Source organism: Melanotaenia boesemani, chromosome 11, assembly GCF_017639745.1.
Source record: "Melanotaenia boesemani isolate fMelBoe1 chromosome 11, fMelBoe1.pri, whole genome shotgun sequence".
In the NCBI taxonomy this organism is placed as follows: Eukaryota; Metazoa; Chordata; class Actinopteri; order Atheriniformes; family Melanotaeniidae; genus Melanotaenia; species Melanotaenia boesemani.
The window spans coordinates 26,858,874-26,886,644 of NC_055692.1; the positions used below are offsets into that span (position 1 = coordinate 26,858,874).

General features: G+C 38.4%; 2 protein-coding genes across 2 annotated transcripts; one reads left to right on the forward strand and one right to left on the reverse strand.

The window, feature by feature from the left end:
• Positions 1-3,328: 3,328 nt before the first annotated feature.
• On the forward strand, positions 3,329-18,013 carry lrrc75ba (leucine rich repeat containing 75Ba). The gene is made up of 4 exons (XM_042000706.1): positions 3,329-3,947; positions 6,706-6,834; positions 7,506-7,618; positions 15,658-18,013. Exons 1-4 carry the CDS (start codon positions 3,666-3,668, stop codon positions 16,262-16,264), a joined length of 1,131 nt encoding a protein of 376 aa, XP_041856640.1. The 5' UTR covers positions 3,329-3,665; the 3' UTR covers positions 16,265-18,013.
• Positions 18,014-19,788: 1,775 nt separating this feature from the next.
• ggt5a (gamma-glutamyltransferase 5a) lies at positions 19,789-27,070 on the reverse strand. The gene is made up of 12 exons (XM_042000726.1): positions 26,807-27,070; positions 26,243-26,370; positions 26,073-26,168; positions 25,276-25,462; positions 25,022-25,182; positions 24,637-24,783; positions 24,271-24,401; positions 23,174-23,358; positions 22,728-22,819; positions 20,916-21,022; positions 20,634-20,744; positions 19,789-20,525 (listed from the first exon to the last, which is right to left on the reverse strand). Exons 1-12 carry the CDS (start codon positions 26,971-26,973, stop codon positions 20,379-20,381), a joined length of 1,659 nt encoding a protein of 552 aa, XP_041856660.1. The 5' UTR covers positions 26,974-27,070; the 3' UTR covers positions 19,789-20,378.
• Positions 27,071-27,771: the final 701 nt, after the last annotated feature.

A 27,771-nucleotide genomic window follows, 5' to 3' on the forward strand; every position in this document is an offset into this window, starting at 1 on the left:
TTTCCTGCCCCAGGAAAAATCAACACACCTAGTAATCAGATGGGATCCTTCAGATGAGATGCAAGAGCCACCTGGCCTTTTTAAAAATGGCAACCACTTAACCAAACTCTGTTTTTGTTCATCATATTCTTACAATAAAGTTCACATACCTTCTGTTTGCTGTTTTTCAAAGATTGTTGGAAAATGTCGGACAAAACAGAAGACAAACTGAAGGAGCTGACCAGTCAGCTGACTCTCAGACAGCATTAGCAGTAATGGCAAGGTGTTAAATATGACTAACTTAAGCCACTGGTGATGCAGGTTGGGCCATCCTCGGTTTTCAGGTGTGACTTCATTCAGCGTCATACCTGAGCAGTGGGGTTTCTCTTGTTTGTTGTTGTTGTTTTATAATAACAAGCATGTGCTTTTTTATTAGGGGAAGAGAATAGGTGTGTTAATAAAGAGGAAAAAGAGAATGATGGGGTTGGAGGATAATCATCATTAATGTTTTCTTCTGTTTTCTTCTTTTAACTATAAAACTGAAAGTTAAAATCCTCACAAATATCTGAATTTGTTGTGGTACAGTTTTTCATTTTTTGACATCCGTTTTCAGTGATGGATGCCCCTGTTGTATGTCTTTGGAGTTAAACATTTAAATTTGTCCTCTAGTCTTCTATAATCTTTCTTTTCACTCTGATCAATCTTCCAGGCTTGCTAAAGTGAAGGTGAGAGTAATCTGTTTACAGATGCAAGCAGCATTCAGCTCTGACTCTGGGCTTTGTGTGATTGACTCGGCCAGCAACATTGCCATGCTCAGTAACCATGTCACAGTCTGTTTTTGGCTTATTCTGAAGGCATCCTCGGGCCGTTAGAGATGCCTGAGCCTTCACTGATGACTACGGGTCCAAGCTTCCAGTAACGGTGACTTTTAAAACAGCAAATGTCTCTTTGTTGTACCTCCACTAATCCAGCGTGCACCCCTGTTGCTGGGCCACTCTGATAAACCTCTGTCAAAGGAGGTCTGCTGTTCCTCCTGCAGAAATGATAGGGTCTAAATCTAATCACTACTATGGTGTTTTGGATCTTCCAGGTTCAGAGACACCCCAAGAAGCGGAGTGTATTCAGAGCTGATTTATAGAAGAAGGGGACAATTGCATTTTTGTTTGATGCAAATCACAAAATCTTTCCTTTTGAACTTGTGCACATGTTCTATGTATTCATTAAATATCAGCTGGAGCTTAGTAATTTTGTTTATCCCTCAGCTAGAGGCTTACAGATTTAATTTTGACTTTTCTGGGAAGGATGCACTCATATTACCTGTCATGTTTTGCAAAATAAATGGGGCAACTTGTGTATTCACATATACATGGCAACAAATCAAACCTCACGCTATCGCTGTTCGTTAATGACAGATGAAATGTAGTCTGCAGAAACACTAATAACTGAAATGACCTCTGAAGAGAAGGAGATGATGTCCTGTCATTTTATGGGCAGCTGCAGACCTTTTAATGATACATGTTCCATAGCCAGACTCTGTGATGTATGCTACTCTCAAATCTATAACATAACTTCTTCATCAGCCAAAATGGACAAATATGATTTCAGATGACTTTATGATGTGGATTGCAAAAGAAAAGCAGACACAGGCAAATATTCTATTGCAGTGGTTCTCAAACTTTTTTAATAGCATGGTGTTTCCAACATGTTTATGATCAGATCAACTTTAATAGAAAGGCCATCGAGGACACCACTACTCATAATCAGTATCTTAATCCCTTAATGCTACCTGGGCTTCCAAGAGGCACAAATGTTTCACATCCCATTGTCCTGTTCTGCATGATTTGTATGCATTTTTCACAAAGCTGTTTGTTTTACCCGAACACAGGCTTTCTGTTCAGGCAAACCAAGAAACCTCAGATGACATAAAGCAGAGGCCAGCTAGGATGGGTACAGCTATTTTCTAGAATGAGTTTTGATTTTGATATGTAAACTGATCATTTGTGGTAGCATGCTTTATGATAAAAGCAAGTCTGCCAGAGGTTGAACCCCAAGCTAGGAACCACTACTTTTTACTGGTTGCAGCACTCCATTACTAATTGCATTTGTCAGACTTTCCAAACACTATTGAGGGGAAAGAAATAAAAAAGATTGCAGACTCTAGGAAGTCAGGTTAGTTAGCCAATCAAAGCAGAATGTCTGGTTGTGTCCTGAATTAGCTCAGCCATGGAGAACTGGCTGTGATCAGAGGTTTGAGCAAGTTTGTGCTAAGAACTGGTGGATTCAGGTGCAGTTAGACTGACTGAGGAGTGACCTGAATTTTGGGCAAGATATGGATGTGGATCCATTTTGACACACAGACTTAAGCCAGATCTGGGGTGTCACTCATACTGTATTTGGGCCAAGTTATTTCCTGTGGTCAATCAGATTTGGGACATTATCCAGGATAAAGATTTTAACTTCCTGAAGAAACTGAAAACTCTAACCACTGTAAATGCACAGCAAAGACAGTCACGCTTACCACATGTCATAGAGACAGATTGTTTTATCAACATTACTTGCGGTGTAAAGGGCCTGAAAACACAAGTTAGTGGCATCGGGATGATAGGTTAAATAAAGGATGACTCATTCATAATAACTTCCTGGAAAACATGCTGCATGGGCAAGCTAGGGAGGTAATGCAACCATAGGGCAAATTACTGTTAAAAGACTGATCATGTAGTATTTTACTAAGCAAGGGTAATCATACCAGAGAATAATGTCCTTCAAGCTACAAGGGTGGGGTCTACGAATAAAATAGACGGTGAAGTAACTCGCTGGCATTTCACTTGCTGGAAACATCCTTGGCCCTCTTTTCCTTCTTTCCTGTGTTGATCCCTGCAGCCAGATACCAACCAGACAGAAAGACTGAAAAGCACTATGACATTCCTCAAAGAATCATTTGTGGCAAATAAAAAGATAATTTAAAAGTGTGTGCAATATTAGACTAACAACAAAACTGCCAACAAAGAGACTGGTATGTTTTATAAGGCCCATGAAAAATTACAGATTTGAGCAGCTGTACATAAAAGAAACACTGTTAGTTCTTTTGAACGATAAATCTAAAACCTCCAGAGGAGTTATTGGCCTGAGTACTTAAAAATAAACAGAAACTTATTCCGAAAAAAAATATTTTAAAATATTTGTAGCATGGATATTATATATAACACTGGCTTTCAGAATTATTTAAGACTGTCGTGAGCTGCACAGAGGGAAATTTCAAGCCTGGGAGGAGAGACGCTCAGCAGCCAACAGATGATGTGATTGGCTGGACGCTCCACGTACACAAACCTAAACAGCAGCGTAAAAACAGAGACGGCCGGAGGATGAAGCAGCCGGAGCATCTTCATCATCTGAGCTAGGCGCACGTAGTCCGTGGAATCAAAACTGTGACGAGTGCATGAGAGAGCGGTGATTAATTTGACTGTTGAGGGATAACCTTTGTGTGGCTCTGCAGCGGATCCATAGTCTGCAGACAGCCAGGCACGCAGCGCAGCGCCAGACTGCACGGCGCTGTTTTCTAACATCAACTGAGGAGCATCCTGGCAGGAAGAAAAAAAAACTGGCTGGTCATGGATTTGTCCTTTCGGTAAGACTGTCTTAGCAGCATCACAAACAGCGTTTGTATTTAGAGAATAACAACAGCAGCTATGGGCTCCAGACTGAGCAGGCAGAGCAGCCTGGACAATGAAAATTTCTCCAAAAAGCGACGCAAGCTTCTAGATAATGCTGGAGAGGGAGACAGGAGCAGTCGGAGCAGCGGGGACTTTCTGTTTGCACTGATGCTGAAATCGGACAAACTACCCGGGATGCTGCGGAGGACTAACCATAGCCCCTACATGAGGCGAGTTGCGTGGATTAAGGAGATACAGAAACTGCTCCGTGATCGAAGGATAGAGCAGGCGACTGACGTGCTCAAATTACTGAGGAAGGTAAGGGGTATCTGCACAGTAAAGTCAGACCAGTTTGAATACAAAGCGTGCACGTTTGCACGCCTGCCATGATGGCCATGACAGAGCAACAGATGAGAAACTGCTCATGTGTGTAGATGTAGTGCATGTGTGCATTTTCAAAGTCCTTCAGTGCTTCAGGGTCCTCTGTACAGTCTCTGCTCCTTGTCCTTTGACCTTTGACCTTATCCCTCTTTCTCTCTTCTAGATGACTAAACATGTGTGGCTTGCCTCTTGGGCCATTTCCTCCTGCAGCATTTGTTTTGTGTGGAAAGTAGGCCACTCTCAGAGCAGTGTACCTGTGACACACTGTTTTCAGTGGCAGACACAGCATGTGACTCATTCCACTCTCACTGTGGGTAAACGTGCTTCATGTTGACATTGAATTTAAAAGGATAGCCTGCACTCTAAATGAGGAAATGGTCAGGCTGCATGCTGTGTGTCATCGCATTACCCCAAATTTCATTGTGCCAAGATGGGATCTGGATGTTTCTACACACACCGCACACAAATGAACACAATCCTATCTACATCTGCTCATGTTTCTTCCTTTATAACCAGAAATTTATCTCTCCTTAGGCTGTTGTAATGGTCTCATTACAGCAACATGTCTCATTTTATTCACCCCTTTTATTGTCTTTCTCTTTCAACAGCAACAGTTTAAGACCTGAAGTTTAGTTTATCTCGGTACAAGAAGTGGCTCCTTTCCAAGACGTTTTTATTTACTTAGGAAGTGTCATAGAAATGAAAAATCCAGGCTACTGTCAAGGCTTCAAATATCCATTATTCATACTTATTATTACTTTGTTCATAATTCAGTCTCTTTAGTTTGAGGTATTTTCTTGCCTGTAAGTATCTAATGCATCAAAAACACATTTGCATCAAACCAGAAAAAAAAACAGCCATGATTTGTCTCCATAACATTTAATATCTTTTGCAATGAATTTGTGCAGTTGTTTTCTACCAAGATAACAGCAATAAGCAGGTACTTAGTCATGACCTAGAAAATTGAAAACAATTTAGAAAAACTAGATTGAATAAACAATGTTGGGTCTTCTTTAAATGTTTGGTTTCAAGGGCTTTTATCACCTGATGTGGCACATAAGATGACAACATGCATAATAACAAGTAGGTGCATCCTAAATGGTACGACATCCATGGGGATCTTATTTGTTTGTTTGCCCTCAAGGCTCTTCTCAGTATTTTAGCTATCAACCTATCCCGCATTAATTACTCTGAAGTCTTGACACAGGAGAGAGTGGAACCTCCTTAATCAAGGCAAGGAGATAAACTGGCCAATCCAGGCTCCATGCAGGCCACCTCACAGGAGACCTGTGTTCACTTTCTCTAAATGAGCTCTGCTTTCATCAAATGAGCCTTACTTTATCTTTGCATTTGCAAGCAGGTAGATGTCTGAGAGATTGTGTTCTCTGAATCTGTAAGGCTTTTGATACAGAATTAATTGCTGTGCATCAGTTAGCTCTGTTCTAGATCTGAAAATGATCTGAGCTGAACTGCAGATGGGGAAAGGATTCATGGCTTCATGGCACACTTGTAAATGACAATTGATCGTGTCTGAACACAGACGGGAGATATTTTTAAACATTGCTTCTCAGAATGGCAGAAGCTGTTTCTTACCCTGCTTTGGGTTCAGTCTGTGTTTACTGCTGCCCTTGTTAAAAGGGGAGCCCGTAATGTGGAACTGCCAGCCTCCCACTCAGACTGCCTATTATAATCAATGCTGAATGTGTTGGAGGGGAAAAAATATGTGGATGCTTTGTGCATGTGTGTTTGTGCAAATGTGTAAACTGTTTGAAGTGTCTCAAAAGCTTTCTTTTCCCTTTAAAGCTGCACAGGCTGCACAGGCTGCAAATGGCAAGAGCTTTCCATTTGTGTCATTGAGGGAGGACATGTTGATGAGTGCAAACTGTACAATTTGATGCACACAGTTAACAATGATGACTATTGTTTGTCTCATTGCACTCAAAAAGTCATCCTATAAAGTCATTCTATGTCTCATCTCTTTAGCTGCTTTACTGCAGTTTAGGTTTTGTTTTCCTTTTTTGACTACAATTTTTTAAAAATCTAATTTTATGAGCAAACTGTGATGACAGGTGGCCAAAACTGTGTCTGGAGTCCTGACCTCTTTGTAGAAGAGTTTGTGAAGCACAATTAAAATTTACCCAAAGATTTTGAAGCCACTGTTCAATGAGCAAAAAAATGACAAGGAACCAAAAATAATGCCTTTTTATTCATTATATCAATCGAAAATACAATGCTGCTGCAAGATAACATTTATTTGGCAATTTCTCCTGTGAGGTTTTAGATGACTGAGGATCATCTGGTTTGTATATAGAAACCACTACAGCTGGATCTAAATAGTGAGTGATGGTTTTAACAATATATTCTTTGGCATGCTGGAAAGTGCACTGTGACTGAGCCATGGAGGTGTGATTATATATGCCAAACATTCTCAGCGAGTCCCCCAAGCTCTCACTGCCCAACTGCAGATGAAAGGGCTCCTGTCTCTTTTAATGAATATTTAAAGCAAAACACTCCTTTTATCTCTCCATTTGAAGTCACAGTGCCCTTGACACAGAAGGCACCTAATGTTTCTTTTTTTTTTTAGGTGCAAAGGCATACCGGTAGATTCTTGATTATTGTTTGTTTTAGTTTTGCTTCGTTTTTCCTTTTAGCTCACTTTTGCTGTGTAAGTAATTTCTCTTGTTTGCTTTGGTAGGATCTGGGTTTGGAAGGCACCTCACTCAATGACATCTTGTACAAAAATGCTGCCTTCCTCAATCTGGTGGACCCAATCTCCCATGAACTACTGCTCAGCTTGGCTCGAGAGATGCAGTGTCCTAAGAAGGTCAGTTGTTTTCTGTTTGTGTTTTCTGAGGTAGTAAAAACATGAATTGCTTCAGAAAATTAATCCTTAAAACTGTTTAGATGCAGATTGTTAAATTTGTCCAGCCTGAAAACACAGAAAACAGAATGACCTGCCAATGTCAGCAAATCCAAGAAGCGCATTAAATAGAAAAGGCTGTTTTGTGCCCTGATAAGAATTCATAATTCTGTATTACTTAACCACCAGTGGTTAATGTTTGGATGTTAGAAATGGCCACTAGCATCAACAACATGGCTAATGATCTGATATTAACAGTGTTTACTTGTGACTTTGTTAAATCTTGCCTCTCCTGTGTTCTTCCTGTGTCTTCCTCCTCACACGCTCTGCATGTGATTAGATTTTCTCGCTCCAGCATGGCAACGAAATTGTGTTTTGTTCAGGACTAGCTGAATCAGCCAAGAGTGATAAAAGGCCATTTTCTCTGTTCATGTGAAAGATATCTCAGGTGCAGGTTGAAAGGTTTTAGAAAATGAAGGAAACCTTTTCTGAATCAGAACTTAGATAGTGTGATATAATAAACTGCAGAGATGTATTCTTGTGCACACAAGCAGAAAATCTCCAACTGAAAGCTGCTGCTTCATGGTTTCTTTTTTCTGTGAGCTATTATCAACACATTTTCCTCTCTTCTACAGGATGCAGACACTATAAAATCTTCTGATAAGATTTGTAGACAGCTGATCTACCACCTGACTCCGCACTCAAAGTGGCTGAGACAGAGCATGTCCAGACAGAAATCCCAGGCCTGGTAAGCCCTTCTGTCCAGATACACAGTCTGTAATAAATCTGCAGCTCTGCACAACAGAAAGCAACATTGGGCTCAACCAGAAATGATTTCCATCTTTGTAGCTGACATTGAAATAGGACAGAGCTGGCCAGGGGCTGGCCTGACAGGAACGTCATAGCCACAGCTGTCTGTGATATCTCCTTTGAAGTGCTATTGGCTTTACTCTCTTCAAAACTGGCAACAAATTTGTCCATCTGTTTACTGGAGAAAATCTGAGAGTTTTTAGAGTCAGTTGCTCTTCATGTTAAAATGTTGAATGCCAAATTAGCTCATGGACATTTTTTTCAGTGCTTTAAGTACTAATATTCATAAGCATCTATCAGGATTATTTTTTGTGTTATCAGGAATGCTACAGATGCCTAGACACTAACATATTCATATTCTAGGGATGAAATAATAAAAGGGAGACAAAGTGAGTTCTGTGAGATAATACAGGTTCATTATGAGTCATTTAAGCTACCAACACAAAGAAGCAGAGTTAAGGCTAAGATATATTCACAGGGATTGGGCAGGACCGTAGACTTAGCTGTTGATCTGCGAGAGGTGTGCTTATGTTTTCTTTTTGACATTAAATTATGCATAAAAGAAGAAAGGCGGATAACTTATCTGACACTCACAGTATCTCAAAAACTGTGCAGATACATTACATTACAACAAATCCAAAGGCACTTTCTTTACTTAGTCATATAGCCAACAGAATATTCATCCAGAAGATGTGGTCCAACTGCTTCATCTGTCCTTATGTTCACGGAAAAATAGCTTTACTTAAAGCTACAGACAGAAAGTAGTTAATGTACTCAACATTAATATTAAAACCAGGGGGATGGTGAGCATAGCTCTCTTTTAAGCTAACTAGATAAATCTGTCTTCTTAGCAGCACCTCAGAAGCTTACTAAATAATGTGCTATTTCTCATTTTAATCTGTAAGGAAAAATACTGTGACCTTTGTCTCTACAAACAAGATATAGTGTTTTAAAAACATGAGTTTGTACTCTGTATACACTAATAATGCTAAGCTACAGTATTTAAACTGTCTTCATAATTAGTACACAGATATGAGCATATTTCCCAAATGAGAAATTAACTGTCCACATTAGCATGAAAGACAGTCTAAACATTTTTTTTTAGGGGGGGGGGGGGTATAATTTGATTTTCTTCATCTTCCAACTTTATTTAGCTGCAAGAATCTTGCCTTCATCTGTGCAAAAATGCAACAATACCAATTCTGTGAGGTTTTTCTGTACTCAGAGGAAACAAACATCTCAGTTCTTGTTAATGCCAGTGGATTGTTCTTTCTTTCATTATCCAGCATTAGCTTAGTACACTCATTGCTCCAAATACAGTACTGAATGCCACACCGAATTAATATCTGAATCTCACTAATCTGGTTAATCTATATAATTAGTTTATTTGGATTTAGCTTAATTCTTTCCTTCTTTTTCCCCCTTTTGGCCATTTTAACATTTAATCAAACAGATTGTCTATGGGCTTGATGGAAGCCATGACCCAGAATTGCTTGCAACTGCTCTCATTTGTTCATGTGGGCTTGAAGATAGCCAACACATTTTTTTTCTTTGATTTTTACATCTGTCATTCTTTGGCTTCCTAAGCACTTTTTTTAAATCCTCTAAACCCTCAAAAATAAAAACATTTTCCTTTATTTTTAATCCATTCTCTTGTCAGCAAATTACTATTGTAATCATCTCGTACATTTAATCTTTATCATTAGTTTTTGCTTTAAGTTGATAATGTCATGAAAATACTAATTAATTCCCTGTTCTCACAGAGAGAAGACAAATTGCTTGGAACATGTTTTTTGGGTCTTGTTTGTGACTAAAACATCTCCCACAAGCAGATATCATGGTTCAGATGCTTTTAAAACTGATGTGGATTGGGTTTTCTGCTGCATGCAGGACAATCAATGGTGTGTGTGTGTGTGTGTGTGTGTGTGTGTGTGTGTGTGTGTGTGTGTGTGTGTGTGTGTGTATGTGTTTCGTTAAAGCTGCATGCACAGTCGGCTGAACAGAACACAACAGAAAATAAATTGAAAGTCTAAGTTACACATCTGGACGCAGATGTGATTGAGTTGCTCATGTCATACATGGTGGACTTAACCCATGAGACGACTGAAACTGATTATAAAGAAATGACTGAACACCAGAGATGCCAGTAACGCGTTACAAAGTAACGCGTTACAGTAATCTGACTACATATTTTAACAAAATATAATCTAACGCGTTAGGATGTCCTACAATGTAATCAAATTACCGTTACTCTTCATATTCGTCCTGCGTTACTTCGGCACTCCCCACTCCTTTCACATATGATTTGAAATCAAGCCCGTGGACGAAAGTGTATTTATCTAACTCAACACACCTTCTCATTAACGGTGGTACAGAAATTTTATGTACTCGTAAGCATGCAGTTTCCTTTCTTCGCTGAAACTTGACCTTTTTTAAATCGACAAACACAAATCATTCACTGCACATGACTTTAGAAAAAAATATGATATAGAAACTTATTACCCTGGTGCATGATGGGAGGTCCGCCTCTCCACTTCCCTCATCAGAACCTATTCCAAACCGAATTGATTTTTTTTTTTTAATTAGTCCGTTACTATTTCATTATTTTCTCATGTGTAAACGTAAAACATAATGCAGATTTGTCTTATGCTTTTTTTTTTTTTGTTTGTTTGTTTTTTTTTCCCCCGTAATTTTCAAAACTTGCAAGCTGCCTCTGGAACTGAGGTGGACGTTAAAGTCCGGTTATCGCGAGAACGTGACATGAACTGTATTTACTTATGTTGATGGTCACAAGCTCAACAATGGAACAAGAAGAAAAAGGTGCGTTTTCACATTGGAAATTCCGCCATTACTTTCAATTTATTTCATCTAAAGAGATGGACTACCTAAGGTCAGGGCATGAACTTCAGGTTTTGGATGTGTTTCCTACCATAAAGAAAATATTCCTGAAGTATAACACTCCACCTCCATCTAGTGCTCCTGTCGAGCGACTTTTTAGTCTCGGAGGTTTGGTGCTCACTCCTAAAAGGAACAGATTATCTGACAAGAGATTTGAGAAGCTTCTCTTACTGAGATATAACCACAGGTTCACTTCTCCCTCTTTTCCATAAACATAGGATGAAGGCCACATCACTCATAGCCACCTTTGGTGTTAAGCTGGTGTTAGATGTTATGTAAAACCAATTGCTGCTTTAATGCTGTGACCATAACGAGAGATGTTGCTTTATTTTATTGTTATTCATTTGAATTAATGTATATGATGGTAGGGAAGAAGCACTGAATGATTTACAAAGTTAATAACAGACTGACTATGTTCATAGAAGGTGAAAAACAATTAAAAGTTACAAGTTGCAAAACATTGTAAAGTCACCATTCGTAACTAATGCACTTTCAGTAAAGTATATACGAAAAAAAATCGATTGTCATTTTATTGTTTGGGGGGTTTTAACTAATAAAGTAACTAGTAATCTAACTTAGTTACTTCTAAACCTTAGTAATCAGTAAAGTAACTAGATTACTTTTTAAAGAAGTAATCAGTAATCAGTGGTCAGATTACTTTTTCAAGTAATCTGTGGCATCACTGCTGAACACAAATGGTGCAGCAAATGACAAGATGGTGTGGAGCAATGTAATAATTTCCCAGAGGGAGCGCAAGTAAAAAAACACTACTTGAAAACGAGATTTTCTTTTTTTTAATGACAGCTCTCTTCATCCACCAACTCTTTAACACATGTAGTTTAACTAGGTCAAAAATATATTGTTTTGCACACACACGCACACACACACTTGATTTGATTTACTCTTACAGATGCCATGGTCCGTGGATGTGGGCTTGGTTGTCTTTTAGTCTTGTCATTTTGAATTCTGTCTTTCCTGTTTTATTTTGTAGTTTGTCCTCTTGTGTATTCTGTTTTGCTTTCTGCTTCCTGTTCGTTTGTACACCTGGTGAGATTTGCTCATTTGCTTCACCTGCTCCCTTCTAGTTCCTTAGTGTATTTATTCCCCTTGGTTTCAGTTTTCCTTGGTCAGATCATCCGTTGTGTTCTCCTGTCGTGTTTCTTGGTTCATCTGTAAGTTTATCATTAAACCTTGTTCCTGCACCTGTCTGCCTCCCCATCCTAAATTTGGGTCCACTTCTTCCTCAACTCATGACAGCAGCATTCAAATGCTGCCTTGATACATTAAACCACTGACACATGGGGACAACTGACCCTTTCTCAGTGTTTGAGTTTAAAGAAAAAAAACTTCACCCGATGTAAATGTGATTATTTGATTATTTAATTTATATTAATTATTGTGTTGGTGTTTGATCATTTCTATTATTACAGAACTAATGACATATACATTTACATTCAGATTCAGATTTGTCATTTAGCAGTGTCATGATGCAAAGCAGAACTAAATCAGGAACATGGCATTATAAAAAGAAAACAGGACTATCTAAAAATTATATATACATATTTTTTGGGACTTTGTGTACCTGGTCTTTGAATTTGTTGTTGTCTTAACTGTGTTTGGTGGTCATAGAGATGGTTTTACTGAGCTATTAGCTGAGATTCTGGACTTTCTGTGGATATGACATATGTTTATAGTTACATTTACAGACCTGACATTACACTGTAAAAATGGATGTTAACAGATGCAAGATGCAAGAGGTTAAGCTGAACAGTCAAGCTAAGAATGCAAAGTTAGAACATTTAGAGGCAAGAAATCTGGATAATGAACCACTAAAGGTGCATGGATGGAAGTTATTGTACATATTGTGAATATTTCTCTCTCCTCACCATCTAGAAGCTGTGAGATTCTAATCCTGCTTTCTGTCTGTTCACCTGATGCTGATATTTATCACATATTGTTCCTTCTGTGTTTAGAAGGATGCAGCTTCACAGCTTTAAATTCATCCTGCTGACTTTTTACCTTTTAGTTAGTAAATCCTGAACATTTCATCCTTCTTTGTCATAAATATTTGATTTTATAAATATATATTAAGAAATATTTTAACTGTTGCTGTTTAAAGAGAAAATTGCTGCTAAATCTGTTTATGTGTTTAGTGCAGGGGTCTGCAGCCTTTCCAATCCAAAGAGCCATTTTTCCCTCAGCCAGCTAAATAAAACTCCTTTAGAGACTCAAATGTTACAAGACTTTTCAAAAAGGCAACTTAATAAATATTTTAATGAAGAGCCACCATAGGATATTTGTTATTTTTGAAGAACCACATTTTTATTTCCATTTTTAGGTTTTAAAATAAAGAAAAATATAAAAATTTAGCACATTGAGGTTATATAGACTTTCTTCTATGTAATGTAGATGGTTGTGTAAAATAATGTTAAAAACAGCTCATTGTTTCTAATGTAATGACAAGAAAAATAGAAAAAAATTACTGTTACTCTTAGTGTCATTATGTTGTGGAAATTCAATTAAATTATTCCATTAAAAAACTGAAAAATTGCTCAGACCTGCAGCTGTTATTATTATATCTATATTTAAAAACATTAGTTAATCCTTTAGCATATTTAGCCACGTATAAAGAGCCATTGTGGAAGGTCCAGAGACCCAGTAGACCTTCTTTTAAAGGAAAAGGTCTTTTTTGCGTGACAATGTGATTAATATATATATATATATATATACATATATATATATATTGTTCTATTGTGGTATCAGATTAAACTGAAAGAAGGATGAAAGAGAGGACGACTTAGACATCCATTATTCCTGCTTCCTGAGCTCAAAAGGATGAGCTTGTCTGAAAAGAAGAGTTTTGAGATCAAAACCTATTAACACATGCAGGGAAGCCTCTGCCATGGCCATTAAGATTTTTGTGCCTCTAGTGGAAATGAGGTTATTGTCAAATAAAAACTGACTTTGATAAAGATAGTGAGGCTGGCAAATGTCTCATCCTCAGTAGCCGATTAAATCCATTTAGCCGGGCTTCATAGGCAGATATTCTGCTTTTTTTTCCTTTGAGTTTTTCCATTTATTACAAACCTTTGTGTTTATTATTCTTCAGCTGCTTTTAAAATGAAGCAGATGCTGTAGAAGGCACATCTACTTTTAACGTGACCAAAAAACACTTCAAAGCCTAACAGGTGACAGGTACTGCAGTGGATGTCACTGTAAGTGCAAGCACCAGAGGATGCTTTAATTCACAATGACACCACATCAGCATTACAGGCCACTTCAGTAGCAGCTCACGTTAAATGCATTGCATCCTCCTGGGTGGGTGGAGATGGGCACCAGTAAATGGAAGTGACTATGAACAAAGGGGCAAGGGAGGGTGTAAATAATGTATACATTTTCATCTGCAATGTAAAGCAATAGCCTTTGCAATGGGAAGGGGTACCTTAAATTTAGATTTTTTTTGTATTGCGCAGTAGATGGATAAGGTTTTAAAGCTATTCCAAGGATTGTAGTAAAACCAACAGCAGACCTGCCTGTAATACTGTGTGCTCACACAATAGCTGCAGTTTGTAGATGCTGTCAAATTAACAAGATACAACTAGAATGCATCCAGAAAGCAAACACCTTCACAATGTGTAATTCCTATCATTATAAAAAGGTAAAATCAGTATTTAAATGTACACATATGCACACTTTTTGAATAATAGCACACATCCTATACTTTATTTACTTTAACACATATATATAGTAATATTGCTAATTATTGCTATAATATATTTGCTAATGTGACTCATGATGGGTTAAAGCAGGATGTATTGTGAATTTCTGTTTTTTACAATAATATCAGAATAAATATAAGCATTTAATTTGATTTACTAAGAATTACAGTTAAATATCCTCAAGTCTGCGGGTTTCTCTAGAAGTGGAGCATCAGTGTGAACAGACGCACATCTACATGTTGCATGACCCACTTATCTACAGAAACAAGATTTTCTCTGTTGATAGCTGGGGTGGAGAAATGTGATCACAGCTATTTATCTGCCTGTCTGTGCGTCTGTCAGCAAAATTATTGAGCTGAATTTTATGGCACTTGGAGAGGTGGAACATGGGCAGCAGAGCATAGACTTTAAATTTTTATGCTGATTTGGGCCACTTTCCTCGAGACTGTGATTTAACGGCAGGCTCGGTGGAAGATGTGCCCTCAGACTGCCCCTCTAGTTAATTTTGTTGACAAGAGTGAAATTCTTAACATGATATGACATTTCTTTATTTTATTACTTTATTAAATATTTGATATGAACATGCTTGTCCATTCTCCTTAGATTTGTCAGCTGGTACCTGACAAATCATCATCATTCTTGCTGTCGTCCACTTATTCATGGCAATCATGAAAGTAACATTTTTAAATTCATGTTTTATAACTTTTCCTTGCAGAGTCTTTTATTTGCCCAAAACTCCAGCACAACAGTGCAGATTGTTTCTTAATTAAATGTGTAATTTGGTGGGCAACGTGGATTTATGTACCATTTATCATCTTTAATGTATTAAAGCCTCATTTTCAATGTAATTTTACAAGTGTTACATTTATATTAATTCAGAAAGGGCAACAGTTCTCAAGAACATGGAGCAAAGATTTAACAAATAAGGACACTATACAACTTAATCTCTTTTCTGTCCCACCTTATAACTTAAATTTGTAAAAAAAAATGTCCAGAAATCTTCTTTATCTTCTAAAACACAACTTTATTTTGTGTTTTAGGTTTAAACTGGTCTGGCTCGGTGCTATATACCTCTGCTGATTGCCCTCCAAGCATCAAACCCGGATGTTTTGGCTCTTTTGTTTACATCATATTAACTCCCCATGCTTCACTCTCTGTTCCTTCTGCTCCAAGTTGGACAGCTTGCCCCCTACTATATGCTAAACAGGAAGCCCGACATGAAGTAAAATGACAGGCTTCAACCAAAGTCACCAACAAAAATCCCCTCATTAAAACCTCTTTTTTTGTGTGTTTTGTGTCTAGTATCTCCAAAAAGTCATGTAAGTAATGCCAAGATCTTTTTCTTCTTGTTTCTCAACAGTCTCAAGACAACTCTACAGAAAAAGCTGTCCAGTGACAGCGTGGATTTGTCTGGAATTCCTCTGTCCACTCGTGATGTCCGTCAAGTCGTGTTTTACCTTCAAAACAACAGAGACAGTGTCGTGGCGGTGGACATCAGTTTTACAGAACTCCAGGACGGGAATCTGAGGCTGCTTCTGCCTCTTCTTGCCTCTCTGCCCAAACTCAGCACTCTGGCTCTCAACGGTAACCGCCTCACCCTGGCTATTCTTAAAGACCTTACCGAAATGCTCAAAGACCCCAAGAAGTTTTCCAGCCTGGCATGGATTGACCTGGGAAACAATGTGGACATTTTTACCATGCCTCAGCCGCTGCTAGTGGCGTTGCGTCGACGCTGCAGCCTGAAGAGCAGCCTGCCTACCATCTACGAATACACAGAGGGTCAGCCCTACTGCTACCACCTGGAGACTTCTATTGAAGAGCCCAGTCACTATGAGGAGGAGGAAGAGGAGGAGGAAGAGGAAGAAGAAGACGAAGATGATGTGGAGAATAAATTTGAGCTGGAGCCTTGGGGTTTAGGAGAGAAGCAGCTCTCTAAAGAGTTCACCCTTCACTACTGTGAGAGGTGATGGAGTGTTTTCTCTCTGAGGCTCTTTCAACTGTGGTTGAAATGTCGTCCCACAGCACTCTGTTACTTCCTTCGCCTTCTTGCCCTCACACCATGAGCCCAGTTACCCTTTGAGGCACAGGGGAGACCAGTGCCCACATTGTGAACTTCTCGTCCCAACACTGCTACAAGCTATATCTAACCATCTCTGAGTTAACCCACATAAGATAGTGACAATGAAGTGACAGCCATGATGGCAGACTTACTGTGTTGGTGGATGGTGCTCTTTGGAGCAAGGTGCGGTTTCATTGGAGGGGGGCTGGAAGAGTTAATGAACCAGTGCTCTCTCTCTCTTTCTCTCTCTTTCTCCAACTCTATCACTCTAGCCTTCTCTCTCTTTCACCCTCTTCGTCTCTGTGTGAAGGTAGCAGCTGAGGAGCCAATCTCAAGGAGATTTAGATCAGTTGGTTGGAGGAAGGAGCAGCATCCCAGCGGTAGCTGAAGCTGAACTGGTGTTAGTTGGGAAACAGTGGGTCCCTCTGGGTTCTCTACCAGGACTGAGACTATCTCTGGCAGGCAGGGCCTAGCTCCACATTGTGTGTTCTCTGTTAATCTCTCAACAAAAGCTATGACACAAGTTCAACAGACTATACAGCCGACAACCCATCACGTGATACTGGCAAAACTGCAAAGTCGACTTTTTGCGTTTTCCCCCCCTTTCCAAATGTCCACTTGTGAATACCCATGCAGCCCTTGTGTAGATGTAAATGAGGACACAAAACATGACTGTTGTGTTTCCACGGGCTATTTTTGTGCACTTTGGTGAACAAAACAATCTTAGAAGACAACAGGTAGGATTCAACAATGGATAGGTGTCACTGATTGTTTTTGTACTGGTCTAAAAGCTGATATTCAACTCTGTGTAATTATTGAGCTGTGTAGGTCATCAGCACAGTGTCTCAGTGCATTTAGGACACTCCAGCTAAGTGTTAATATGGTCCACTGCATCAGAGCAGTGCCCAAAAAGCCCGTCCTACTGGTGTTTGTCTCCACAGGTGTGTTAGCATTTCTTTTTATTGTTGCTGTACCTCACTGACCCTGTGTTACAACACACTTTCATGATTGTTATCTATTGGTTGTAGACTGTTTGCAGTAGCATATAATAATTAAGTTAGACTGAGCAAAACACTACAACACACTCTAAGGTACTATTGTATTTACATTTCTGTTTCACAACAGCATATACTCTGTACATTGTTTCTAACTAGACATTAGCAGAGCAGAGGCTGAAAGTATACCTCTTTCAGGTGAAATGATTGTTAGAAGGACCGTTCAAAATAACTTCACCAGATATATAATTAATGTTTAATGTGTGTTATATGTGTTTGTAATAGTAAACTGTCTGATTGCTGCAATGACAATTCATGTTATTGTTTTGGTGTTCTGTCTCTTGTCCAACTCAGTAATTGTGTTAATGACTAATGAGTATGAAACTGAGCCCAGTGACCTCCAGCTGTAGGCTTGAGCAGCAGACAAAAGGGGGCATGACTGATAGGATTACACAATTTAACAGAAAATAGTTCAATAATGTAATTCACAGTCAGAGCAGATATCTTTTATAAGGAATGTTTCAATCTGAATGTCCTCTTGGAAATTACACCCCTGTCCACTTAGTTTCGTTTCATGTGTCAGTGTCAAACCTTTCCTTGTTATAACTTGTGTGTATTTGTCTCAGACAAAACAATGACTGCCAATAAAAGTACTGATCAAATCTTGGAAGTGATGTCTGCTTTATTTTAGCCATTATGAAAGGAATTCACAGAATGGTTGCAACATCTGGGTCACCAGGAGAGCCTGCAGCTGTTCCCAGAAGCCAAGCAGCAGATTGATTTGTCCAGATTATGCTGCAAATAGGGCAATAAAAGAAACAAGCTCAGACCATGCTGTTTGGGATTGGTAGTTGGAGTGCTAAAGTTGTTTGTGAGCCAGTGGATCATCTGTGCCACTGCGTGCTGTCAGGGAAATGCCTGAGCTTGCCGCCATTTGCCAGGGAAAGCCAGGGTGGTCATTGCATGAGGCCCTGCCCATGATCCTCTCCTGGCAACCTTTTGTTCATGCTGCCAGACATGGTAATGTGGCATTTGAAACAGGTGGTTCCTATAAGGTCAGGAAACAGTGTGACTGTCACACCCCCTGAGGTCCAAATACCATGTGGAAGGGCAAAGCAATTTACCCTAAAAATCATCACTTCATCATCTGACATTTTTCCTTCACATTTTATTGAGTTCTCTGTATTACCAGTAACAAAAATATATAAATCCATTTCCTCCACAGTGTTTGATTCAATGGCATGCTGTAGTTTTCTAAGCAGACATAGAAAGTGCATTAGATACAACAATCAAGAGTCCTCTTATGTGGAAACAGCTGAGTTTGGGTTGACAGTGTAATCATAATCTCAATTTATAAGACAAGCTTATAACAGGTGACCCTGACATTAATTATGCTGCTGAAGACTCAAAACTGCTGCAACCCTCCCTTCAGTCTCTATGCACTTGAAATCCTTTTACATGTCATTAATGGTGTGTATTTCTCCTGTAGATTCCTCACTGTCATTTCTCTCTGTAGCAGCATGTTTCCATTTGCTGGTTACTGACCCCACAAACATTCATAGTGTTCACTGTTGTTTGTGCTTCTGTGCTCATCTGTTTTCTCTCCTCTCGTAAATTATACAGCTGCTCGCCCTGATACAGGTTTTGTCAAAGAAGTTTGTTGTTAAGCATTTGTTACAAATGATTCCCATCATTTCTGCTAAAATTAAAATTAAGTATTTACGTTATTATATTAAAAGTCCTGGTATGATTGTATTATGATTTGACAGTACATAAAGAAAATCCAAGTGAACTGAATCTGAACTATTTAATTTGATTATCTTGCTCCAGTTGTTGCATGTTCTGGCCCAAAGAAAAGAAAATCATTATTATAAAGAAGCACAGAGAAGTCACGGTGGCTGCACAGAGTACATTGTGGAGCAGAGGAACTGATTTTAATAACAGTGACCTCAGGTCATCGGCATCGACTGGCTGGCAGAAAGTCACTTGAGTGCATCCTCTGACAAAACAGACAAACAAAAAAAACCAAAACTCTGCCACTATTACCTGTTTGTTAAGTGAATTGTACCACCAGGATTTATTCATTTTCTCATTTTAATTTATGTTATTTCTTTAGCTTTAAATGCATTTAACCTCCAATAAATCTTATAATGCAATAATATTGCCATATAGCTCTGGCTACTTTGTGTCCATCAAGTTCATTATAAGCACTTAGTAAGTAAAGCCCAGTTAATACTGTTAAACAGATTATGTCAGATTATAATGGCTCATTCATATTTCTCTAACATGTATTGAATAGAAATTTAAAAATTACATTAGCCAATTTTTGACAATTTTCCCTCTGAGTATGAACAGCTTTAACATTTTCAGCAGAAAATAATTATCCTGAAAACATAAAAGGCATTTTCAGATGTTCATTTATATAACAAAAAGTATGTAAAAATTGAGAATATATTTTATTTGAGTATTTCAAATGAGGCCAATATGTCATTTGCAGCATGGACAGTAAATTCAATGGACTGAGTTCAGATATGAAAGATTAATAAACAGTTTCAGTACTAAAAGAATGCCATGGGGGAGGGAAGCTGCTGCAAACACAACAAATACCAGATATTAAAAACATATTCACAAATAGGACATAGGACTTGGATAAAAACATTTACTACTATAAAATAATTTGTAAGAGAGCATCAATCAGTACCCTGTAAAAAAGATTTCACAATAAAAACAAAAAATGGAAATAAACTTGGAACGATAAAGACGTGTACAAAAGAGTTACCCAAGGTCAGACACAGTACCAGAGACACTGCCTTGTTTCGCACAGCTCAATTCATCTTATTTTTACTCTCAGTTCTCTTCAGATACCATGTGTTTACTGAAACTCATATATGCTACAGCACGTTCAGCTCATGGAACCTGTTTTTCAGTGTGTTGTTATATAACTTTTCAACTTTTCGGTCTGCAGGAAGGTTTTGAAAACTTTAATGACATCATTTACATTACAGCCAATATCCTTGATTCTTGGTCTCAGTAACCAGCTGCCTCTCCCAGTTTCCTGGCATCAGACACGGCACAGACGCATCCATCCTCCTTCTCCACAGCGTTAACCACGTTGTAGAATTTTTTTGCTGTGTCATGATTGTGTCCAAGAGCTTTAAGAGCCTCAGCTACATGCTGAAGGGAAGAGGGGAGGGAAATCAAATTAAACAAAAGCAATGCAATGTGTTATTTTATCAAGGAAAAAGAAGGGGGGGGGGGGGGGGGGGGGGGTGAATTTATTACCGTATCAAAGCCAGGTTCAAACTTCACTGCATTTTGAGAGTCAACAAAAACAACAGGAGCTGCTATTGCATCCTTAAGGCTCTTTCCAAACCAAAGGTGGTTGATGAGCGCCTGGAAGAGAAATAAAGTTATATATTGTAATCTGCTGGATGGGGAGGTAATGGTTATGGGTTACAGGAATGATGAAGACACTTGCTAGTGCTTGCTAGGACAACAGTAAGGGTCATTTGTGTGCAGCAATTAATCTTAATGGCACTTAGTGTGATTGCCATGGACACGTACTGAGGCCATCCCAGTCGTGATCATACCCCCACCACTTGATCCAATCACCAGCAATTTTGACTGAGACTTCAGCACAACGGGAGCCATGGAGGAAGGAGGCTGCTCCCCTGCAAACACAACAAAAGCTTTGATTGACAGGACAGACAGCTTCAATTCATACTGATCTGTGAGGAGAACAAGACGAAAATGATTATGAATGCAATCAATAGAGCAACTGAATGAAGTGAATCACATACTGAATGCCACCTTTTTTAATCTTGATGTTTTCCTCTACTTTTGTTCAGTATCTCTTACCAGACTTTAGTTAACTTGAAAAGAAGCATTTAAAGCAAAATTCCCTTTTTTATTGTTGGCATTTAAGTGTTCCCGGTTTGTTGTGAAATGCACAAAATGTGAGAAAAGACCATTTAGAAATTTTTGTCCATCCTCCAGAGATTGGAGACTGGGCCTGTAAACGACCCATTCAGGTTTGAATCTGGTTGTGACGTCAAAGCTGGATAAGCACTGCTTGAATCTGGCAAACAGGTCTGCACATGCACCATTGATCCTCATTCTTATACACTAAACAAGCTGCTGCTTTGCAGTTGCCCACTGCTATTTTCTTGTTAGACCTGATTCTGCTAACTTTAATATTTTTTCTTAAGAGTACAATCAACAAGCGACAAACAAATGCTTTTGAGCTGGCAGGTAAAATCATAACTTAACCCCAGTTTGCTCGGGAGCATAAAGACTGGACTCGGGAGCAGTGGAAGAAGGTCATGTGATCTGATGCGTCCAAAGTGACTGGAGCATCAGAGTATGAAGAGAGGCAGATGAAGTGATGCAACCCTCATAATGAGTGCCTACTGTTCAAGCCTGTGGGGGCAGTCTATGATCTGAGTTGCTGCAGTTGGTCAGGTCTAGGTTCAGCAACATTATGTGTTCAAAGAATGAGGTCAGCTGATACCTGAATATACTGAATGACCAAGTTATTCAATCAATGGACTTTTTTCTTCCGTGATGGCATAGGTATATTTCAAGATGACAATGCCAGGAGCTCCTTAAGAATCTTTGGGATGTGCTGGAGAAGGCTTTCTGCGGTAGTCGGACTCTCCCGTCATCAATACAAGAACTTGGCCAGGCAGTGTGGATTGAGCTGGTTTGAATGCACGTATGGGCATGTGGGGGTTTGTCTTTAACCTGACACCAAAATGCTGAACAGGTTTGGCAGGAATAATGCAAGATGAAATATCTTAATATAACAAGGACTGTTTCCTGGTGAAAACAGGATCATTTATCTTGAGAAAACGAAGTTTGTTTTCTTAAGATAGAGATATTTTGATCCCATTATCGTGAGAAAACAGTGTTTAAAAAAGCATGCAAGCCTGCCCGCCCGTGACTTCCCTAGAAAAGGTCTGAGTACTAAAATTAGTATAATTCTTAGAAAAAGATACCTTTAAGAGAAGGTAAATGGATCGTCACAGACTATATTGATTTGATTCCATTTTAAGCTTGTTATTCTGTGTTGAAGTAAGTTGACTGCCAGCTAAATAAAAACTGTTCAAAGGATCCTTGCTTTTGTTCTGGAGCCTGAAACTATTGTACCTGAATTAAAACAATGATTTTTTTCAACCATTTATTCAGCTGACAGTCAACTTCTAACAAAATACAATAAAGATATAAAAACTGAAATGAATATTATCAGCTGAATAAAAACTATTTAAAGAAACTGTGTCTCAATTCTGGAGCCTGACAATGTCACACAGCACTGTACCATTATCGTTTTGTAGCTGCAAAACAGGACATGAAAATGCATCATGTTTATATAATTACCAGGAAATATGTTGTCAACTCTCCCACAGAAGTCAGACAGCTCATTGTTGAGGATGACCCCAGTGCTTGGAGAGAAGATTCTTGAACCAAATCTGTTATAAATAAATATAATATAAGAAAGTATTAATATAATATAATATAATATAATATAATATAATATAATATAATATAATATAATATAATATAATTTAATATAATATAATATATATTAAATAGATTGTTTTGATCTGATTTTAAAATCAAATCCATCTTTGCATGTCACACAGCTTAACCAAACTGAGCTCCCTAATGGTGCTGTTATAAAAAGCATTTTGTTTGTGATGACTAAACTCTTATTCCTTAATCATTTAAATCATTTAAATCTCCATAATCTTTATGCTTTCAGACTAGCACTGATATGTGTTGGCTGATTTCTAATTGGGATGCAGAATAATTCAGATACTGACATGTGGTTGATGGTGCTGGTGACTGATACAGCACATCCGTCTTCAGCCAACACAGACACATGAGTGGTGCCAAAGCTGTCCGGATACGGAGTGATGTTGTAATACTGGAGATCATGTGTTTTGTCACTGCTAATCAAGCTCCGTATGTGGTTGGCAAAGCTATCCTCTGTGAATTTCTTCGCCATCTGTAAATAGCACGCAGCATTTAAACACACACACACACAGAGGAAAACATGCACAGGAAAATTATTAAATTCGAACTAAATCTGAAAGGGATTTGCAACCTATCTAATAATTTTCACTCCAGTTTCTGTCCTACTAAAAATTTCAGGCAAAATTAATACTTGAGCAGAATTTAGTTTCGCAATGAAACACCTAATAACAAAAATGCCAGTATTTGGATATGAAACTGATTTTAAAAAAAAAAGACAAATACTGGTTGCTTTGTCACACACAGCAAATGCATTCTCCTTACAAATGTGACACCATTTAAAAGGGGAAAAAACAGACTTTCCAACAGCATAAGATTTATTGCCAAGAAGCATTGTTTACTACAAAGAAATAAGAAATAAGTTTATCATCTGCACTCTGCTTTGCTACTTCTATTAAAGCCCAACCATGTGACCGAATTGTCTAATAGCGTTCAACACCTGCACCTTTAACCACTTTATATTTGTCTTACTTGGATGATCATAACAGCAACGGCATGTTGACTCGTATGAAAAATACCAATATATTTAGATGTAAGCCGAACAAAATACATAGTGAATTCATACATAAAAACAATTTTAATTAAAAAGCATCTGCTATGAACTCCCCTTCATTTAGCTAAAGCTTGACAGATACATAAACAATTGTTAATCAAGTCGAGTTTAAGATATTCCATCTCATCGGTTACATTAAGTCAGATACTGAACTAAAGGTCTTTATTTGTAACATTAAGGTATTTCATATCATTTTATACCATAGCACTGCCACTGCTCCTTGAGCAAGGATCTATTCCTCCTACCTTCAGACATCAACTTCACTACCAGAATACAATAATTATATATAAAATAATGGAAAAATATTCACTGAGGGAATTTAGTGACACTTACTTCTTCGAAGCTGAACTTTGGATCCCGGATGTGCCTTTTAATTCCATTGGCAAATTTTAAAGCTTCAACATAGCGGTGATAAAACAGCGTCTTTTGTTCAGCAGTCTGAGGAGCTAAATTCAAGTGATATCCTGTAAATAAAATTAATTGTTTATATTTTGTAACAATCAACTAATAGTGTGCCTTAATTCCAAAAATTAATCAAAAATGATTCTTTATATTTGTCTGAAACACAAGTCAGTGCATCATTATTGCAATAAACATTTTAAAATGGTAATCCGGTAATCCTATTCAGTTTGCACATTTTCTAACATGCTTCGTTTTATGATTAGAGCAGCAACTCTGACATCTGTGTCCAACAGGAACCTTTCATGATGTTGAGGATGAGGCTGAGGATGATTCCTCCTGCAGGGGGTGGGGGAATGTACATCTGGTACTCTCCCAAAGGAACAGCCCACGCATCAGTCACTGTAACTTTATACGATGCCAAGTCCTGCAGCGTGAGAGTTCCTCCTGTACAAAAACATTGAAACAGATGCTTCTTGCTGAGCAAAACTGAACAAAACCTACCTCAGCTTCACACAAATCAAGACATATTATGGATTTGAGCTGCTCACTTTGGAGTCAGAGTGATCGAGTCTGTAATGCTTTACAGACTCGATTGATTTGTTCATTTGTAATTAGATCACTGTGCCAGCAGGCACAGAAAATGCCTGGAAAAGAAAGAATGATGAAACCCTTCTGACAATACCTGCCTCCTGTATGTCACGGATTAAATCCTCTGCAATTCTTCCAGTGTAAAAGATGTCTGCTCCATAGGTAGCAATCATCTCCAAAGTGTCTGCCAGCTTCTCGAATTTCACAATGTCTCCGATCTTTAACAAGCTCCCATTTTTATCTGAAAATAACTTCCTGAAGTACAAACATAACGAGAGAATAATGAAAAGTGGTTTTTTTAAGCCTCATATTTTTGAGGGATATAATCAGTGATTCTGTCATCAGTACCGTAAGGATTGTGTCTCATTCGTATCAATGTACTGGATGTATCGACCTTGGACTTGAGGGATGGGGAATCCTTCTCTAGCCAGCTGGATGGTTGGCTGGAACAGGGTTGCCCATGGCAACTTTCCATAAAGCTTGTGTGCTATTTCATAACCTCGAATTTCCCCTGGAATTCCAATCCATTTGCTATCTGCACGGAGGGATAAAAGAACAGTCAATGCTGGAAATGAACCAGATCAATAAAGCAGGTTTAAGATTACTAATTCTCATACTGCTACACTGTAAAGTAGCCTGTAATTATATATCATGTGAATCATATTTTATTATTTAGCATCTATCATGTATCTCAGTCTTTTGCCTCCACACCATACTAATTTTACAATCGATCTCTACATGCTTTTTCCCTTCGAACCCCTTTTGTTTCTGCACTAAACAAAGGGTTTTCCTAATTACCCTTCAGTTAATGAAAGAAAAACTCACAATGGTCACAGAAATAACTTGAATCTGACAAAAGTAATTATAAATAAAAATTCTATGAAATTTAACCAGTGAAAGTCAGGCATTGCTTTTCAACCATGCTTCAACAGAATTATTAAAAAAAAATACAGATCTCAGACAGGACAATCAAGATTAGCTGCTTTTGACAAATTACACAAACAATTTTTTCTTTGACTATACTGAATTCCTCGGAAGCAGATTAGCCTACTTGATAACAGAAAGAGTAGAGGATGGAAAGAAAGGCTCTCTTAAATAATGAGGAAATAAACCCTTTGACTTTGACATGTCACAACAGCAGATACCTGCCATCAGTTGAAAGGGCTTGGGACAGGAATTCAGCAAATCAGATTTCACCTTTGCAGGTACGGTCTCTCTGGAGTTGATAATTTTCACTTTACCTTTAAAAAGATTACATATTATGAGTTAACGCTGTCACTCACTGGGCTGTTAGCTGCATGAATGTGTTTGTTACCAGAGCTGTCCATCACTGTGAACATGGAGCCCCCACCGATCCCCATACTCTGCGGGTTCATGAGGGAGGTGCACAGCAGCGCAGCAATGGCGCCATCTACCGCGGAGCCCCCTCTTTGAAGCATGTCCCTGTAAGATTTCATGCTTGCTGTTTACAGTAGAAGTTTGTTTTGGCACATTTCCAGAAAGGCAAATTTTTTAACATATCTCACATATCAACGTATCAATTCAATTTCCTTATTAGTAAGATATTACACAGGTTTACGTTTGTTTCACTGAATCCAATTTGTAATCATTTGTCCTGGAGTCTGCTTTTCAACATTATGAATATAGTTTTGTAAAAGGATGTCGACAAACACAGCTTGATTCAGCTGATCTAAAAGATAATGGTTGGAAGGCATGAGAACTAGGTTTGAGGGAATGAAGTAATCCTTCTTGCAGACATAAATCTGTTTTCTTCGGGGGGGGGTTTTTTTGGGGGGGGGGGGGGGTATTTGTATGCTTTTTTTTTCTTCTCCTTCTTCTTCTTCTTCTTAAAGTCATATCAAAAGTGTTAATAACTCACCTTCCAATTTCTGAACATTTCTTTGAATCCGCGGCCACCGCAGCTTTTGAGAAAGTGTCATCTGGGCACTTGCGCTTCACAAACACAGCTACACACACAATTACAGCAACCAAGCAGAGCAGCATCAGTGCGCAGCAAGTATACACTCTCGCCTTTGACCTCGCCATAACTGTTTCTCCTCAGTGTAGCCGCATAGATCATTAAATGTTTTCGGACCGAGTTATCTCGTTTGAAACATAACAACTTAGTCCGGTTGCTTTCTTAGAGAAGGCGTGCACCGCGAGACCTGCTCCACCTCCTGCATGAAGAGGAGGAGGGGAAGAAAGTTGTTAAAACAAAGCATGCTTTTCATATGTCTGAATTTGAATGTACTCATAAATGCAAACAACTATCCTTCATTCTTGTAATAATTTGCAAAGATTCCATCTACTTGTCAAGCTCACAGATATTCTAAGAGAGAACTTTAAATCTTAAATTATTTATTTATTATTGCTTGTTTTCATTAATCAATTTTTAAATTGTCATTTATGTGTTCAGGCTGATATTGGAGACACTTTTTTCTTATTTATATATTATTTATATTTCTGTTCTTTTCTTGTTTTAACCTCATAGCAGCTGCTGTAACGGACAATTTCTTTTATGGAATTAATAAATTATCTATCTATCTATCTATCTATCTATCTTTAAACTACACTGTAACAACCCATTCTTGCAGAGAGATCTCTTTATAGATAGTTCAATTTATAGCTAGTTCAATTACATAAAATAGTTACTACACTACACAGACACCAGGTCAGAGGTGTACATGTCGTGATTTGTATGATTCAAGTGAAGCTCAGAGGGTCAGAATGAAGACTTTGGGGACCCGGGTATGACAGCTTGTGCTCTATAGTTGAGGTCAGCAGAAAAACTTGTTGAACAAATTGCTGCACGTTGTCATAAACGATCACCATCACTCTACTGTT